The following is a 17425-nucleotide window of genomic DNA, read 5'->3' as shown; positions in this document are numbered from 1 at the left end:
AAATATTCCTTGCTGAGGTGGTGAATTTTGTACTATTTAAGACCTGTGTGATAAAGATATAGCGGCTAAAGATGGATTTCTTCACTAATATGTTTTCTTATCTTTTACATGTTGTTTACAGGTTTTTTTGATGAATGATGGACTTGAAATTCTTTATGACGGTATTTCTAATGTAGTCATACATGTACCAGAATCCTATATTAATCAAACTGCTGGACTTTGTGGATACTTTGATAATGATGTTAACAATGATATTGTAACGAATGAGACTGTATGTATAATTAATTTTTTTTTAATGAAAATCAAACATTAGTAGCAAGGACTATTTATACTGCATATATAATGCATAAAGAATTTGCTATACACAAATTAAATTTTATACCCTAAATTTATTGTCAGGCTAAAAGGAAAAGTAAGCACAAATTCTCACCCCAGTCCATTATTTGTTGTTTTAAAGTTGATTTTTCAATTTGAGTGGTATATAATACTAAACCAATAATCGTCAATTCTCAGTTCTGAAACTCTACTATATTCCCGGAAAATCAACACCATTGTTTTTGTAAACTTCTAATCTGCAGTGTTATATATCTATGTTATTATATCTACTCATATCTCAATCTGCAAATTTCCTTTGAACACGTTCTCAAATATAAAGTGGTTATTTAAGTATGTTTTTGAAATAAATTCTTTTTTTATGGACAGGTTGGAGATGTTATTGCATTTGGTAACAGTTGGGCATATTCAGAGTGCTTGTTTCCTGCTGTTCCCGAAATGTATCCATGCAACAATGAAATGAACGACGAGGAGGAAGACTTCAATTATTGTGACATTCTTTTTACTGGTATGTTTGTGAACTACCATTACATTTCTATTAGATTTTATATATTTTTCTGTATTTCCTCTTTCTACAAAATGATATCAAAGCCAACATTTGGGACAGACATTCAACCCTAAACTCAAATTTGTATAATTCTTTATTCACAATCAACAAAGCATCAATGACAGGTTGATTATAAAATATACAACATTTAAAAAAACACAAAGGTAAAATTCATGCAATTAGTTAATGTGAGTAAGCCAAACCCAGTTTTTTTCTATAGTTACAGTTATACATTTTTGAAATTGTATAATTACTAAAACATGCCAAAAAACAAAAAACAATTACTACGAGCATTACAATTCATTATCATTTAAAGATATATTGTTGTGAAAAAATTATTCTAATGTAATCATGTCAACCGGAAGCTCATTTTCATTTTGTCTTTTTATAATTAAAATCATCTTTTGTTTGGTTTTTTTTTTTTGCTACAGAAGTGAATTGCTTTATTAAAACTGCAAAATGGTATACTCAAAATCTGATTTTATTAATTTTTTTTTTTGTTTAAAGGGACAATACATCAAGTTAGCCTGTTACAAAGTTCTTTCTCTTCTGCTAATTATTTACTCTCTATTAACTATCTCATTTTTCTATGCTATCTTTGTCCTTTTGTTGTACTCATTATTTGTTATTTTCCATCCATTTTATCAAGTTTAACAAAGGAAGTATTGTTTGTCACAAAATAGGTTGCTTAAAGTTCTTCCTTATCAGTTTTGATTGCTCATTCACATTAAGCAAACTTTCCATTGGTTGATTTGGCCATTTAGGACAGTTTTTTTTATTGTACTTAGAGTGACTACCTGTATTTGATATTTTCTAGAACCATTTCGAGATTGCCTTGAAATTGTAAATCCATATTACTTCTATCTTGGTTGTCTATACGACGAATGTGCTTTCCCTGATGATCAAGTGTTCTGCAGAACATTGGATTTGTATACTGATGTATGTACCTCAATCGGCATTAAAATTTATAGCTGGAGAACAGAAGACTTTTGTCGTAAGTACAGACTGTAAAAGATTATATTTAAAATGTTATCAAATACATGCTAATTAATATCTCATGTTATTACTTTCATGCAGTTCAAATAATTCGATATTTGATTATTTTATGTAATTTTTAAGTAAACAATTAACAATTAAATTACTAGGTCAGATGATTTTGCCCTACTCTGACAAAATTACATTTAGAATACTTAAATACTGAGAAAGTACAAGTATTCTCAATGTACTTAGTATACAAAGTACAAATTACGTCAGAGTAGGGCAAACATCTGACCACTTTAAACTAAACACCCTGATGAAAAGCTACTGTACTGAACAGTAGTTAAAATTAAATTAGTGATTATTTAGGTTTATTCTAAACTATTGAACAAAGCAATGAATTGACAACATTTTGATGCCCATGAAAAAAAAAAATTATTAATATTATTCCACTTATTAAAAATGTTCATTATTTATTTTAACAGCTCTTGAATGTCCAGATGGCTCTCATTACTCTAGTTGTGCAAATTGTTCAGCAACATGTTCCAACAGAAACCCTGATGAATGCTTAAAATGTTTTGAAAAATGTGAATGTGATGATGGTTACTTTCTCAGTGGTGATAAATGTGTTCCTGAAAGTGAGTGTGGTTGCTCATATGATGATCAATATATAGAGGTATGTATTCACAATAGATACCTTTTTTGTTGTTGTAGCAAACATAAACACAAGTATATGTGAACAAAGTTTTTGGAAGTACATGTAGCCATAAATGCTAACAGGATTTGAGCCAAACTCTCTGAGGATTGGTAGTTGAGCATTATTACCATCAAGCTAAAACTCCACTTGCAGCTGAGCTACAACTCGATACATATAATTGTGCCAAACTGCTAATATTTTTTAAATTTTTAAGGGAAATTTGGAATTTTCTAGTATTTTTTCTGAATAAAAACAATCATGGCTGACCCATGTGACAATTTTATTTTTATAAATTTGGATTTGTAAACCTGACTGTGGGTGGAGGTAGGGAAGATATTCGTAGTGTATTCTCTAATATACATTATAAATATTGTACAGTACTATGGAGATATTTTTTTTAATGGGGAACTTGGTGAAGTTGCCTACATAAATATTGATGTGCTTGTAGTACAACAAATTATACACTATAATCCTTTTTTGTTTGTAGTTGTTCTCCGAAATTAGTATTTCAAATTGTGAAGAAAAATGTACCTGTGAACCTGATGGTTATTTGAATTGTACCGTGCAATCATGCCATCAAAATTCAACTTGTTATGGAGAGAATGGCTGTGTTTGTAATGATGGCTTTTTTGGAGATGGCTACATCTGTACAGGTATTGTGTTATGATTTAATGTATTTGATTCATGATCATCATTTCTAGCTTTCTAAATTTAATAATGTAAAAGCCTCTCAAATTGAGTAATATTATAATTCAAGCCTAGCACCTGATGAATAAAGAGTGAATTTTATCATCTTTATGAAACAGTCTGCTGTAATGTGCAAATAAAATGTAATAAAAAAAGTCTAACTTGAGTCATTTTTGTTATATCTAATTTGCTCTGCTTTTTATCACGCATTTTTTTTCATGTCTTGCATCAAGTTCCAGTTCAACACAAAAAAAATGTATTACATAAATATTTATAAATAATCTAAGTTAAATAAATAGTATTTTTTATGTTTATGTTTATTTTAGTGGATCCATGTTTTCCTAATCCATGTAATATGGGTAATTGCGTCACAAATGAAGATCATGATAACCCATCCTTTATTTGCCAGTGTCCCGGAGGATTTTCGGGAGACTATTGTGAGATTGGTTAGTATTGTATGTATTTGTATTAAGTACAAATCAGTTGTCTTCATTAAAATCATCTGGATGGTATGTTTCTTTTATATTCTTGTCTGTTGTGTACTTCCTCTGTCTCCTTTCAATTTCCTTGTTCTTTGTTCTACAGTATCAAACTTGATGTGACAAAAAATGTGATGCACCATATATAGACATAATGATGTCATACCACTACCATATTTGGGCACATCACACTTTTTTTGTCAAACTAGTTTGATAGTGTAGACAGAGCTTTACATATCTTTTTGCCTTTCTTCTAAATATGCTGCACTGTGGTGTATTGGTAATTTATAATGACAACATTTCATTTAATCATAGTCTGCTTAATTTAGCAGATCATAGAAGTAAAAAGGAGCTTTCAAAATGATATAAAGCTCCAGGCAACGAGGGATGAGATTAAGAAATTATAAAGTAGTTAATATTCATTAAAATCAACAAATAACGATATGTTGTGTGTATATAAATTTAAACTTGTGTGTTGCAAGATAAGTTGATACACATGCTGACACCTCTACCAAAATGCATTGTTGAAAAAAAAGGAGTTAAGAACCATTATTGTTAATCTGAATAAACAATGTCACTTAGAGTATGTACTGCCTATTGTTCAATCAAACTTTGACTTTGGTCCTGATGTTATCCGATTGCCAAATAATAATGAATATTTAGTGAACTAAGTTATTATTCTATATTTTGAAATTTATTTGTTCGTCTTTAGAACAATTAAGAATGTTCAAAATATAGAATCATAATGTTATTTTTTTAAGTTTGTTTTTTATTTTCATTACCTGGTATAATGTGTTAATTGAGTGTGAAAGTGTTATTTTTCTTTTAGCTCTTTGTAGTAAACATACTCAAATAAATGTACTGTATTTCTTATTTTCAGAAACGCGCTACTGCACTGCCTATGGAGATCCTCATTATTCCACCTTTGATGGTTTCACGTATGACTACCAGGGGGAAGGTTACTTTTATTTGTCTAAAAATGCCAACAATTCTCAAAATGCGTTTGTCGTAGTACAGAACAATGAAAAATTAAGGACAAACCCCGCAGTTGCATATACTAAGGAAATTTACATACATGTCTATGAAATGGTAATCAACACTGTTAACTCTTTAGTTATTTATTTATTTTATTTAAAAAGTATTTTACAAGGGTGGTACAAAACATTGACATGCTTTCAAACCACCTATTTTATATGTTGACTAGATACCACTGTAAATGCCCTCTATGGCTGGATGTATAAACAGTTATTGTGCCCTCTATGGTTTGGCCATGTTTTTTTAGAGTCTTTGATATTTCATTTTTCCAAGTTGGGACATCTGGTTAGTATCGATAGCAGTGCATAAGATAAGATAAGATTAGATAAATCTTTATTGTCATGAACACAACAAGGCGAACATGAAATTGGTTGAGCATCCAAGAGCAAATGGTAAAAATAGAACATGGGTTTGTAAAGAGACAGAACACATCATCTATTTGTTAATTTTCAAGAATCTGATGGGCAAGACTCATCTTTTTCCATATTACCCAGAATTGTATAGGTATTAGCAAATCAATGAGAGTTTTATAACAAACAGTATTTTATTTAAACATATATATAAATGTGTTTTTTTTTTCATTTTTATTTAAGGAAATCTTTTTTGGCCAAGGTAAACTTCTAAGGATAGATGGATTAGATTTCATCCCACCTGTTAGCCCTAATGAGGATGTAGAGATTGGTCTCACTGGTGAATTTTTGGTAAGTTAAACATACAATGGTATTTATGCAGGTTCTTATCATGGACTACCAACATTTGAATTATTGTTAATTATAACATAATTATACTGAACAGAAGGAGACTATTTTACTATTTGTCAGTTTCAAATCTATTATAGTATTAGGAATCAAGTTAACCAAGAGGTTAAGGCATGGTCGCTGTTTACTGTACCTGAAGAATGGGTTAAGGACTATAAACCGTATGTCCAGTGTACACAGTTTGTGTGCACTTTAAATAACCCTGTTCATCATTCGAGATGAGTAGGGTGTTACCTCAGTGAACTGATTCAAAACTTCCCTTGTGTCAGGGTGATTACCACTTATCTGATAGGACAGTGATTGAATATGTGCCTAAAAACATAGAATAAAGAAAAGATTATTATTTCCATTTTTTTTACTATTGTTTATTTTTCTTTTTCAGTATGTACAAACAAGTTTTGGACTGGAAGTTTTTTATAATGGAGTAGATCATGTTGACATCTCTCTCCCAACAACGTTCACAACTGAAGGCTTATGTGGCAACTCTGATGGTGACCCAGATAATGATAACAGAAATCCTGAAGGCAGACTGGTAATGCAAATTAATTTATTGAGTGTATTTATTTCATGTTCAATAACGTCATATAACTTCTCTACAAATTATAAAACCATAAAATGCACAGGTATTTATTATAATAGGAAAAATGGGGTACATAGTAGATGATTAAAAAGTATTATTATTATGTAAAATATACTTCAGTAATAATTGCATTTTTACAGTGTAGAGTCATTCAATTATTTTGTGTTTTTATCTAATAGGAGCCTAACATCAATGCATTTGGAAATAGTTGGGTTCTTTCACCTGGTCTAACATTTCCAGAAGAAGGTGAACCAGTGAATCCCTGTGATGACATGGACATTTATGAAAAGGCAAAGGAAATGTGTAGCATTCTTGTGTCTTCAACAGGTAGTGTTTTTTGAACATATCAATTTTCTACTATTGTTCTCAGAATATGGGTTGACTGAAGTTTCAACACATATATTTTCCCTAATTAGTTTCACTGGTTATTGTCTTCTTAATAGTGGAGGGGTGTTTCATGAAAGTGGGTGTCTCAATGGTACTGTCATTTTCTTCTTCTTTATTGTATCAAACAATCAATACAAAAGGTAGCCAAGATATAGTCGGAGCTAATCAAGCTTGGTATCTTTTAAAACATCTTAACTAATAGTACAGGCTATATGTGACATTTATCCTATGTAACCTTGAAAAAATTCTAATAAAAGGTCTTTTGGTATTTTCTTGTAGCTTTAGGTGTGAATAAATACCAAAAAATTTTTGCAGCCTTCTAGTTGCTGCGTTAGTGAGATATTAAGGGTCAAAGGTCAGTGACCTTTTTGTGGCATTTGATGGCTCATAACTCCTCAACTCCTGGGTTTAAAAAGACAAATGTTGTGCCTACATCTATGTTTTAGTGGTCAAACAACAAAATAAAGTTTTTGCAAATTTCGGGTTACTTGTGCCATTGGTCACATAGTCGGGTCAAAGGTCATTGACCTTTATTCATTAATAACTACTGCTAGTCTACGACCTTGGTAAGATTTGTATGCATTTAATTTAGGAGAGAATATCTCAACTGTTATAGGATAATTAGACCCCAAGGAACAATATGGGATATGTGCCAAATTCGTTATCTGGGGCGAACATGCTGCCCAAAATCGGGTCAAAGGTTAGAAATGTGTGGTTCTTATATCGACAACCACTTGTCATACAGATTTGCTTTTGGTGTCAAATTGTTCAGAATATACATATTTATATTCAGTCTAACACAACTTTTACCCCAAAAAATGACCGGAAATGCTTTTACTGACCTTTGACCAAAAAATGACAAAAAAAAAACACATTTTCGGGTTAAATTATTCCATAAAATGTCAATGGACACACTGTATGGTATAAAATGAAAGCATATACAATATGCTACCCATTGCTACCCAACTTGTATTAAACATTTTTAATTAGGAATATAACTTTATGGAAAATGTGCATAATTGACTTTATCAACTGGTACGACCTTTCCTGATGATTTGAAGTTGGGTCTAGTTACACTTATTTTAAAGACGCCTTCACATACTTGCATGGCAAATTTTCGATCTATTTCTAATGTCGCTATCTTATCTAAGATCCTTGAGAAATGCGTTGCTTTATTTTAGCTCTGGATAAAGGTAATTGTCTTTTTTCTGTGTACCTCGACCTGTCGGCAGCTTCTGATACCATGGACTATTCCATTATTATTGCAAGACTCTCGTCTATTGGTATCTGTGGATCTGCTCTAAATTAGTTCAAGTCATATTTGTCTTCTAGGAAGCAGCAGGTCCAGATTGGTAATGTCAAATCCACCTCTATCGACCTGAAATGCGGTGTTCCTCAAGGATCAATACTGGGTCCAGTATTGTTTTTAGTTTACACCTCGCCCATGAGTGATATCATTAAGAGACATTGTGTCCAATATCATGTGTACGCAGATGATACATCAGCTTTAATTCAGCAGAGTTTAATGAGGCGAAGTCGGTTATCGAAGCGTGTGTTGTTGATGTTCAGGATTGGCTAACTAAAAACATGCTCTTTTTAACCCTGGTAAAACAGAAATCTTATTTATTCATTCAAAACACTTCAAGAAATTGGCCATTGCTAGAAACATCAATCACATCATCGTTGGAGGTTAGATATATCGGAGTTGTATTTGACTCAGCAATGATTATGTCCAGACATATCAACAACATTAGTAAATCTGATACCTACCACCTTCGTAACATAAGATCAATTCGCAAATCCTTAACCCACTCCTCGCTTATTAAACTTGTCCATGCACTAATAACATCACGGTTAGACTACTGCAATGCCATTTTGTTTGGTCTACCAAATAAAGAACTTAATAAACTACAACTAATTCTTTTCTTTTTTATACCAAATATTTCATTACATTAATTTATACTCATTTTTGTCTAAATTTAATAAAATATATGCATATTTTCCAAAAATAACATCACATAATTAAATACAAGTTAGGTAGCATATTGTATGTGCTTTCCTTTGATACCAAATATGTCTTTTCAAATATTTGAATTATTTAATCTCATAAATAAACCAAAATAAATTATCTGGTAATGTATACCCATTTTTGTCAAAAAGCAATAAAATATGCACATTTTTCACCAAAGTAGCATCATAATTACAGATTTGTATTACAAGTTGGATAGCAATGGATAGAATATTGTATGGGCTTTTATTTGATACCAAATAGTTCTTCCAAACACTTATTTAAAATTATTTAACATTATATAAATAAGCACAACAATTACGCTACTAAATATTCATTTTTTGTATAAAAGTAATCAAATTAGGCACATTTTCCATAAGATTAGATTCCTAATTAAAAAATGTTCAATACAAGTTGGGTAGCAATGGGTAGCATATTGTATATGCTTTCATTTGATACCATACAGTGTGTCCATTGACATTTTAAATAATAATTTAACCCGAAAATGTGTTTTTTGGTCAAAGGTCAGTAAAAGCATTTCCGGTCATTTTTTTGGGTAAAAGTTGTGTTAGACCGAATATAAATATGTATATTCTGAACAATTTGACACCAAAAGCAAATCTGTATGACAAGTGGTTGTCGAGATATAAGAACCACACATTTCTAACCCTTGACCCCGATTTTGGGCATTTTCGCCCCAGATAACGAATTTGACACATATCCCATATTGTTCCTTGGGGTCAAATTATCCTATAACAGTTGAGATATTCTCTCCTAAATTGAATGCATACAAATCTTACTCAGGTCCTACACTAGCAGTAGTTATTAATGAATAAAGGTCAATGACATTTGACCCGACTATCTGACCAATGGCACAAGTAACCCGAAATTGGCAAAAACTTTATTTTGTTGTTTGACCACTAACACATAGATGTAGAAACCACATTTGTCTTTTTAAACCCAGGAGTTGAGGAGTTATGAGCCATCAAATGCCACAAAAAGGTCACTGACCTTTGACCCTCAATATCTCACTAACGCAGCAACTAGAAGGCTGCAAAAATTTTTTGGTAATTATTGACACCTAAAGCTAAAAAGACCAAAAGACCTTTTATTAGAATTTTTTCAAGGTCAAACCATATATAGCCTCTACTATAACTTAAGCTACGAAATTAACAAATAAATAACAGAACTTAAAGAAAAATAAAAAATTTGATAACGTCAAAAACAAAACAAAATATTTTTTAATAATAAATAAATAACATAACCTAACATAAAGTGTTGTATGTACTGTACTCTAATAAACAAAACCATATCAGTTCAATAGATAATATCTGATGGATTAACAATATATAAAACATTGTAAATTATAGATTATTCTTTTATATACTTAAATAAAAGTATTTCTTTAAGTTGTTTAGAGAAAGCAAATCTAGATGTAATTGTTCGTACTTCTAAAGGTAAATCATTCCAAATAACAGCACCAGAAAAAGAGATTCTAAATCGTCCACAATTAATACGACAAGGGGGAATGGCTAAATTAAAATAATGATTAATTCTTGTATTATATTTGTGTTAGGAGTACCAAGTATGCCCAACCTGGAAAAAATGAACCTCTTCAATGATGTGTGCTTACTTTTTTCAGGTCCATTTTCCATTGGAAATAGGATAATAAGTGCTCAATCCACATATGAAAGTTGTGTGTATGATGCGTGTGCCACGTTTCCTGATGAAAGTGTACTTTGTAATGATATAGCAGGTTATGCCCGGTTATTGGGTATATGGAGAATTCCATTAGACTTATGGCGTTCTGAATCTTTCTGTCGTAAGTATTTTTACATTTATTTTCATGTCTATTTTCTATTAATACCTCAGATGATAATTACATGTGTATAATGCTTTATTTTTTTTGGAATACATTTACCAAACGCAACTACAGTATATCTATGAGTTCTTAACATTAACATGAATATTGTTAATCTTCTTAAAGCTGCCAACTGTCCAGAGAACTCTCACTACACTTTGTGTGCATCAAACTGCCCTGCAACATGTTCCTATCCAGAAAGATATTCCTGGTGGTGTAGGTTCTTCTGCACAGAGGGTTGTGAATGCGATGAAGGATTTGTCCGTGATGGCCCTGACTGTGTACTTGCTGAGGATTGTGGAGGATGTGACTATGGGGGAACATACATTGAGGTAGGTCAATTTATATAACGCATATTAAAGATGTGTAAATCTTTAATATAAACATATAAATATAATAGTAAAAATATAAACATATAAATGTAATAATATAATAATAACAAATATATATAATATAAATATATCCTGAAGATTGTGAGGATGTGACTATGGGGGGAACATACATTGAGGTAGTTCAATTTATATAACGCATATTAAAGATGTGTTCCCCTGCAAAACATGAACAAAACATAGTGTTTGCTTGACCAAGAGTGGCCAAGCAGTTAAAGCAGGGCCACCTGCAAAATATATCTATACAACCAGCACATGTTCAAGTCACTCCTCGACCATTGTCCTGGTGATAGAACAAGTATTCTCAGATAAGGACCTAATACGGGTCCAGTGTACACTTTTGTAGGAATAGGGGTTATCTGGTGTACCGGTCCTTTCCCTGTTGTGTGCAGATGAACGGGCGCCGGTTGGTGGCAGCACTCGACACAAAGAAATCATTAGGGGAGAAGAAAGTTGTATGTGTTGTTGACACACCTGTGTGCATCGCTACATGTTAACTCCCCATATTTATTCACATTTTATTTCCAGGATGAAAGTACCTTTGTAACTTCAAACTGCAATGAAACATGTACTTGTGATGATGGTGAATTGTCTTGTCGTCGTTTTGAACCGTGCCATTCCAATGCAACATGTAGTATTCTAGATGGTGATTATGCATGTGTCTGTAACGAAGGGCTTTTTGGTGATGGATCATTTTGTGAACGTGAGTTATAATGTTAACCTGATTAATAAGGACTCTACACTTTTACACGACAATTTGTCTTGTTGACGTACAGGCTAAAAAATACCTTTTTAATTTTTTTCTGCAGTTTGATTAAATTATGTAATGTAACAAGAAATGTGTTTTCATTTTCAAAATGAAGTATCAGAAAATATAAACTAATTTACAAAATATGAGAAAATGTAGAAGTAATGTACAAAATAATAATTTTACAATTTTTAGCTGATCCATGTAATTCTATGCCATGTATGAACAATGGACAATGTGATAGTGACGGAGCAGACTTTGTTTGTCGATGTACCCTGGGATGGTCTGGTGATCTTTGTGAAAGTGGTAAGCCTCCGATATTTGATTAATTTCATTTGATAATAACATATATTTATATACAGTATTCCCATTCTTAATGTAGTCAGCCACACCAATTCAGGATCAATGTTATCATCATCAAGCAGATGTATCCAATATGGTGCTCAGAACGGTCAATGTAACATAGCTATGTTAGTCGAATAGGAGACCACAGTCATTCGGTTCTAAAACAAGGATTATGAATTACGCAGTCGTCTTTCCGTTTATTTCTCATAATAACTCAACAAATTAATCGGAAAATCTGCCTATTAATTCAAAGTAGTTCCTTTACAATGCATATTAATATGATAAAGAACTCAGGTGACCTAAAAACTCCATCACTGCTAACAACAGGCTGTATATTATTGTTCACCTGTGCGTGCTATTGTTATTTAAATTAGGAAATCCTTCAAGAATACAATACTGTACTAAATTAAGTACATAAATACATACAAATCACTATTCTTGCAGTCAACGTAATTCATTGGTCATCAAAAAGATTACGCCGGAGGTGACCTGATTTTTTGTTCAATAACAATGAGATGTAAATCAACTTCTATGCTAAGATCAATATAAATAGTTTTCATTTTCATATGTCCTAGTTCTTAATGCATTATTGTGTATTATAGGTTCTGCTGTATGTTCTGCATGGGGAGATCCCCATTACACAACATTTGATGGTCGTAGTTTTAACTATATGGGAGAATGTGTTTATACTCTCATTGATGTGTATGGGCCTTCTTATGAACCTAGATTTACAATTGAACAGAAGAATGAAAAATATATTTTGAATCTAAGAGCTGCGACAACGAAGGAACTCTACATATATATTTATGACATGGTGAGTATAGCTTATCGATTTAGTACTTTCTAAAGATAAACAATATAGTAATATAGTATTCAGTATATGTTTTTTCGGAAATCAGACAATGACCACCAGGACAACACCCACCCATTATGAACTGTACCATTGTTGAAGTGGAGGAGGATGTATGACAATGTTTAGGTGTTGTCTTGTTTTTTTTTTTATCAATTTCTACAATAGAATAATGTTAAATGTGTTACTTCCCATTATTCCTTTGAACCAACCAAATTATTAATTTTTACTTTTTTATTATAGGAAATTGATTTCCTTCAAGAACGTGAGGTTAGGGTTAATGGTGTAAGTGTAACACCACCATACGCACCTGCTCCAGGACTAGATATACAACTCATTGGAAACAATGTGGTAAGAAATGATTGCTAGCCAAGACTCCCGTCCAAGAGCGGGTACTCCCAAATATTAGAATATCAAGGATACCATAAAAATGCTTATCGATTTAAAAAATAATATTTCTGTCCTTTCTAAACCCAACTGTGTTCTGTTCAACACGGCTGTCATCTTATATCTGATTAGTTATAGGAAAGAAAAAAAAAATTTTTTTAATGAAAGATGGCATCATTTACCACTTAAATTTACAACTTATTACATTTATAGTAAACTATCTATATACTATAATGCAAATTATGAGAACTAAAGGGTGTCTCTTCGCTCTATACATTACTGGCACCTTTATAATTTATTATTAATTCCCAAGGTAAACTTGAGCCTCGGGAAATGTAACTAAGGGACACCATTGGTAATTTCAATTTTCAGAATATTAAATTACAGCCCACGTACCATTAATACAATAACATTAAACGACACTAACAAACAAATGTCAATTATTGTAATAAAAACAATTATATCGTATAGTAATTGTTTAGAATTTAGCATAGGCCTAGACAAATAATATTGAAATGAACAAGAATAATGTTAAGGTATGCTGACTTTTATAAAGTTATATTTTTATTGATATATGAAATATTCAAGCAGAAGGTCCGAGTTCAATTAATGTATGTCGGCTTTTTAACTCACAGATTTCCTAATACTTATCATTCTGACATTATTTAGTTAATTAATATTCAGTATATTACCTTGCTGTATTTATGCCTGTAGATTATAGATAGATAGATACTCACACACAGCTTGCAGAATGGATAAAAATTAATAGTACTATTGACTTCTAGGAGATCGAATCCCTGATACCTCGATCAAATTATTATCCTAACAATATGAACTAGAAAGCCACTCTGAGAGGGCATACCTCCGCCTACTGTAAAATTCTCCTACATAAAATTTCTCTGGTAAAAAATATATATATATATTTATTTGTGTGTGTCTTAATGCTGTTTGTGATTTAGGCTAATTTCATTACAAGCATGTGTATGCGAGTTTGGTGTAATGGTTATGTAACAAGCCTTTCAATTAACAATAGCTTCAGTTGACTAACAATAGAACAGCAACGCGAAAATCAAACGAGTGAATTTGAAAAGAAATAGGTTTTTTAAACTACTCGCATCAAAAAACGTGCACATTAAATCAAATTATGTTTTAAAATTACAAATCACAAATTATAACTCTTGCCTCTTGTTCAAAAATGAAGTTTTTTGGACAAGTAGTTCTCGAGAAAATGCAATTTCAGTTTACTTGTTACTTTAAGACTGCTCGCCGGCTTTTGAAAAATTCTGTCCTATCTTTTAACACTAGCAGGTCTAAACAAGTATACTAAAAAGTGGTCCAGAATTGAGACTGTGGTCCCAAACGGTTCCAAAATTTAATGGAATGGTCCTTGACCACATATCTATCTGTCTATTCATTTTGGTAAAGATCTTGTAATTACTTTTTGAGTAATCCTGCTAACAAACAAACAAACAAACAAACAAACACACGCTACCGATTACATATACCTCCTTGGCGGAGGTAAATGAATGCTATTTATGTGACTTTATATAAGCCTTATTTTAGTCACGTTTTAACCAATAAAACATTTTGTAAACAAACATTTATGTCCATATCTACCAACTAAACAAACGCAAAGCACACAAACAGCCGGCTGATAAACCCTATCTATGTTTGAGTAAGGTTGAGATAAATTTTCGAAAGAAGCTGGTGATATAAAATTATTTACAGTAAAGATTCTACTAAACCAGCAGTTTAGATAAATATTGTGAATGGTTCAAGGTGTTTTTTTATATTGCAGCTCTACTATACAGGCATGATTATTTTACTTTAAAGCGTTCGTATATACTGTATGTCACGTCATGTTTCAAAATTTTTCTATCTGATAAACTTAAAGCAATTATTAAATCAGGTGTTTTTGTTGTAATAATTGTAAACATTATTGTGTATCTTTGAACTGAAAATGGATGATACATTTAGATGGTCTCCTGACTGGCTGTATTATTTTAAAACTTTACTTAAGAAATGTTTTAGAATTGTTTAATAAAGACAACTCAGCTGGTTGTTTGAATGTAAAATACAATTTCATTTTTCACCTCATGAAATTATTTGTACCATCACACTCATAAACATTCACTATACTATGTATACTGTAAACATTCAAACAACCAGCTGAGTTTATCAGATAGAATTCAGGGAATAACGTGATACGTCACAAAACAAATCATAAACATGACCATCTAAGGTTATGATTAAGGTAAAAATGTATTTGGCACAAAAGATGAACCAAAATAAATTTATGTTACATTACGTTTATTAATACAGATTAATAAATTTATAGAAAGACAAAAAAAGAGACACGAACAACATGAATGAAGTACAGAATACTGTACAATGTATTAAATACAAAAGGCACATATAAACCAATATGATAAAACAGGTATAAAATGTTGTACAATGTATACAGTAGGGCATATATGTGATGCACTTTAATAAATATAAGGGCACAGATGAAAATACTGTACATGATTATACACAATATTTTACAAAATACAGAAAACTTTAAATAGAAAGAAAAATTCACTATAAAATGTTTATCAATAATTATCTTTATTGATGGATTGTTAAGTAAATCTTTGATTAATACACCTGATTTAATATTTGCTGTAAGTTTATGAGATAGAATTCAGAGACACATGATACACAAAACAATCAGTTTTGTGTCTAATATGTACATATACTTTTATAGATACACAGTACTAACATGAAGTTTTGTTTGTTTGATGGTATACTCTTGTTTATAATTAAAAATTAAATAACTAAATTCGCCCCTTCTTAAACCGGTTGGATCTCCCAATTTACTACACGTTTTCATAAATGTAAACGTGGAACCTTGAGAAATCTCTGCGCGTTATTTGATCACTGTTATTGGTCATTTTAATACCAGGTCAATACACACGTGTGCGCAGTAACAAGAGCTCGGGACAAAAAAATAGGCCTCTAATTGTTCATGTGTGTTTTTCTCTCAAGATTTTACAGAAAATTATCTTTAAACTATGCAAACCTGGTTACAACTTGTTACAAGTTGTTATTTTTTGCAAGTGTGAAAAGTGTATTAGCATTCCATGCAGTATAGGCACTGTATTGCATGGTATTCTATAACTAAAGAAGAAAGTAATGTAATGTTTATTATGTACATTTATTAGGTTCTGAAAACAAACTTTAGCCTTGAGGTTTCTTGGAATGGTAGATATGATTGGAGAGTTCTTCTATCAGCTTCTTATGCTAACAAAACAAGTGGCTTGTGTGGAAACTATGATGAAGATCCTGATAATGATTTTACTACAAGTGATGGTGTTTTGGTAAAGTACTACTTTGTTATGAGGCTTAAAATTTCAATGTATTTCAGAATAATATTGTGATCGTTTACTGAACCATACATTCTTATTCTTTTTTGCCAAAAAAAAACCCATTCAAAACAAGAATGTTCACACAGTAAGGTGAAGGAAAATACATGAGGCCTCTTACTCAAACTTGGATCCCACTAGAGAGGCAACACAAGGCCATACCCAAAATGCAAGCAAGTTGACCAATAATAAGCGACTGTTCGAACAATCCATCACTTGTTATTGGTCAATTCACTTGTTATTGGTCTAATCACTTACGTTGTGTTATGTTCTTGTGTTGTGTCTGTAGTTAGAACCAATTTCAAGTATGTTGGCTTGGAATGTCATGCATCTGTATTATGTGCTGTATTTAAGTTTCAATTAAAACCGAAACTTAAAATGAATCTATGCGTTGAAAATGTTGTATTGGTACTATAAATCAAATTAAATGCTGAACTGCACAACAGTACATCTTGTAATTCGGTTTTCCAGTAAAGCAAGGAATGTCCATATAATATTATATACTGTATTGGCTTACATTTAGACAAAACCTCTCACAGTGAGGCTTACGTTCAAAATTATACCATAATTGTGAGATTCACTAAATCCATATTCTTTATTATTAATATAGAATATTGCCTTTAAAAACAAAGATGTTGATATATATTGAAAATCAAGTATGGGTTTTAAAGATTAAATCAAAGTTCTATTATTATTTTTTATTGAACTCAACAGGTAAACAGCCCAGCGTTATTTGGCAACAGTTGGATTGCTAATGAAGATTGTGATTCATTAGAAGACCCTAATGATGATAATTATGACCCATGTGAAGAAAATCCACAAAATGAAGCTAGAGCTAGAGAACTTTGTAATGTAATCATTAATGACCAAGGTAACAAGTTATATATCCTCCTTTCTTTTAAAATATATTTTAAAAACTTCCAAAAATGTATAAAAATCAAGACAGTATTAA

The 17425-nt window shown here is 31.4% G+C and overlaps 1 protein-coding gene across 1 annotated transcript in view; it reads left to right on the top strand.

Annotated features, from left to right (window-relative positions):
* LOC140049597 (IgGFc-binding protein-like) overlaps window positions 1-17425 on the top strand; it is a 124255-nt gene that overhangs the window by 58760 nt on the left and 48070 nt on the right. Inside the window, exons 40-57 of the mRNA XM_072094526.1 lie at window positions 122-271; window positions 703-841; window positions 1698-1874; window positions 2344-2534; window positions 3043-3208; window positions 3569-3688; window positions 4602-4810; window positions 5350-5457; window positions 5897-6046; window positions 6274-6421; window positions 10132-10311; window positions 10477-10682; window positions 11268-11442; window positions 11683-11793; window positions 12435-12646; window positions 12926-13033; window positions 16273-16428; window positions 17188-17344. Coding sequence (XP_071950627.1) covers window positions 122-271; window positions 703-841; window positions 1698-1874; window positions 2344-2534; window positions 3043-3208; window positions 3569-3688; window positions 4602-4810; window positions 5350-5457; window positions 5897-6046; window positions 6274-6421; window positions 10132-10311; window positions 10477-10682; window positions 11268-11442; window positions 11683-11793; window positions 12435-12646; window positions 12926-13033; window positions 16273-16428; window positions 17188-17344 — 2863 coding nt within the window. The remainder of the gene's footprint in view (window positions 1-121; window positions 272-702; window positions 842-1697; window positions 1875-2343; window positions 2535-3042; window positions 3209-3568; window positions 3689-4601; window positions 4811-5349; window positions 5458-5896; window positions 6047-6273; window positions 6422-10131; window positions 10312-10476; window positions 10683-11267; window positions 11443-11682; window positions 11794-12434; window positions 12647-12925; window positions 13034-16272; window positions 16429-17187; window positions 17345-17425) is intronic.

This window comes from Antedon mediterranea, chromosome 5, assembly GCF_964355755.1.
Source record: "Antedon mediterranea chromosome 5, ecAntMedi1.1, whole genome shotgun sequence".
Taxonomy (NCBI): domain Eukaryota; kingdom Metazoa; phylum Echinodermata; class Crinoidea; order Comatulida; family Antedonidae; genus Antedon; species Antedon mediterranea.
Note: the sequence above shows the minus strand (reverse complement) of the source record. Positions and strands in the feature narration are given on the sequence as shown.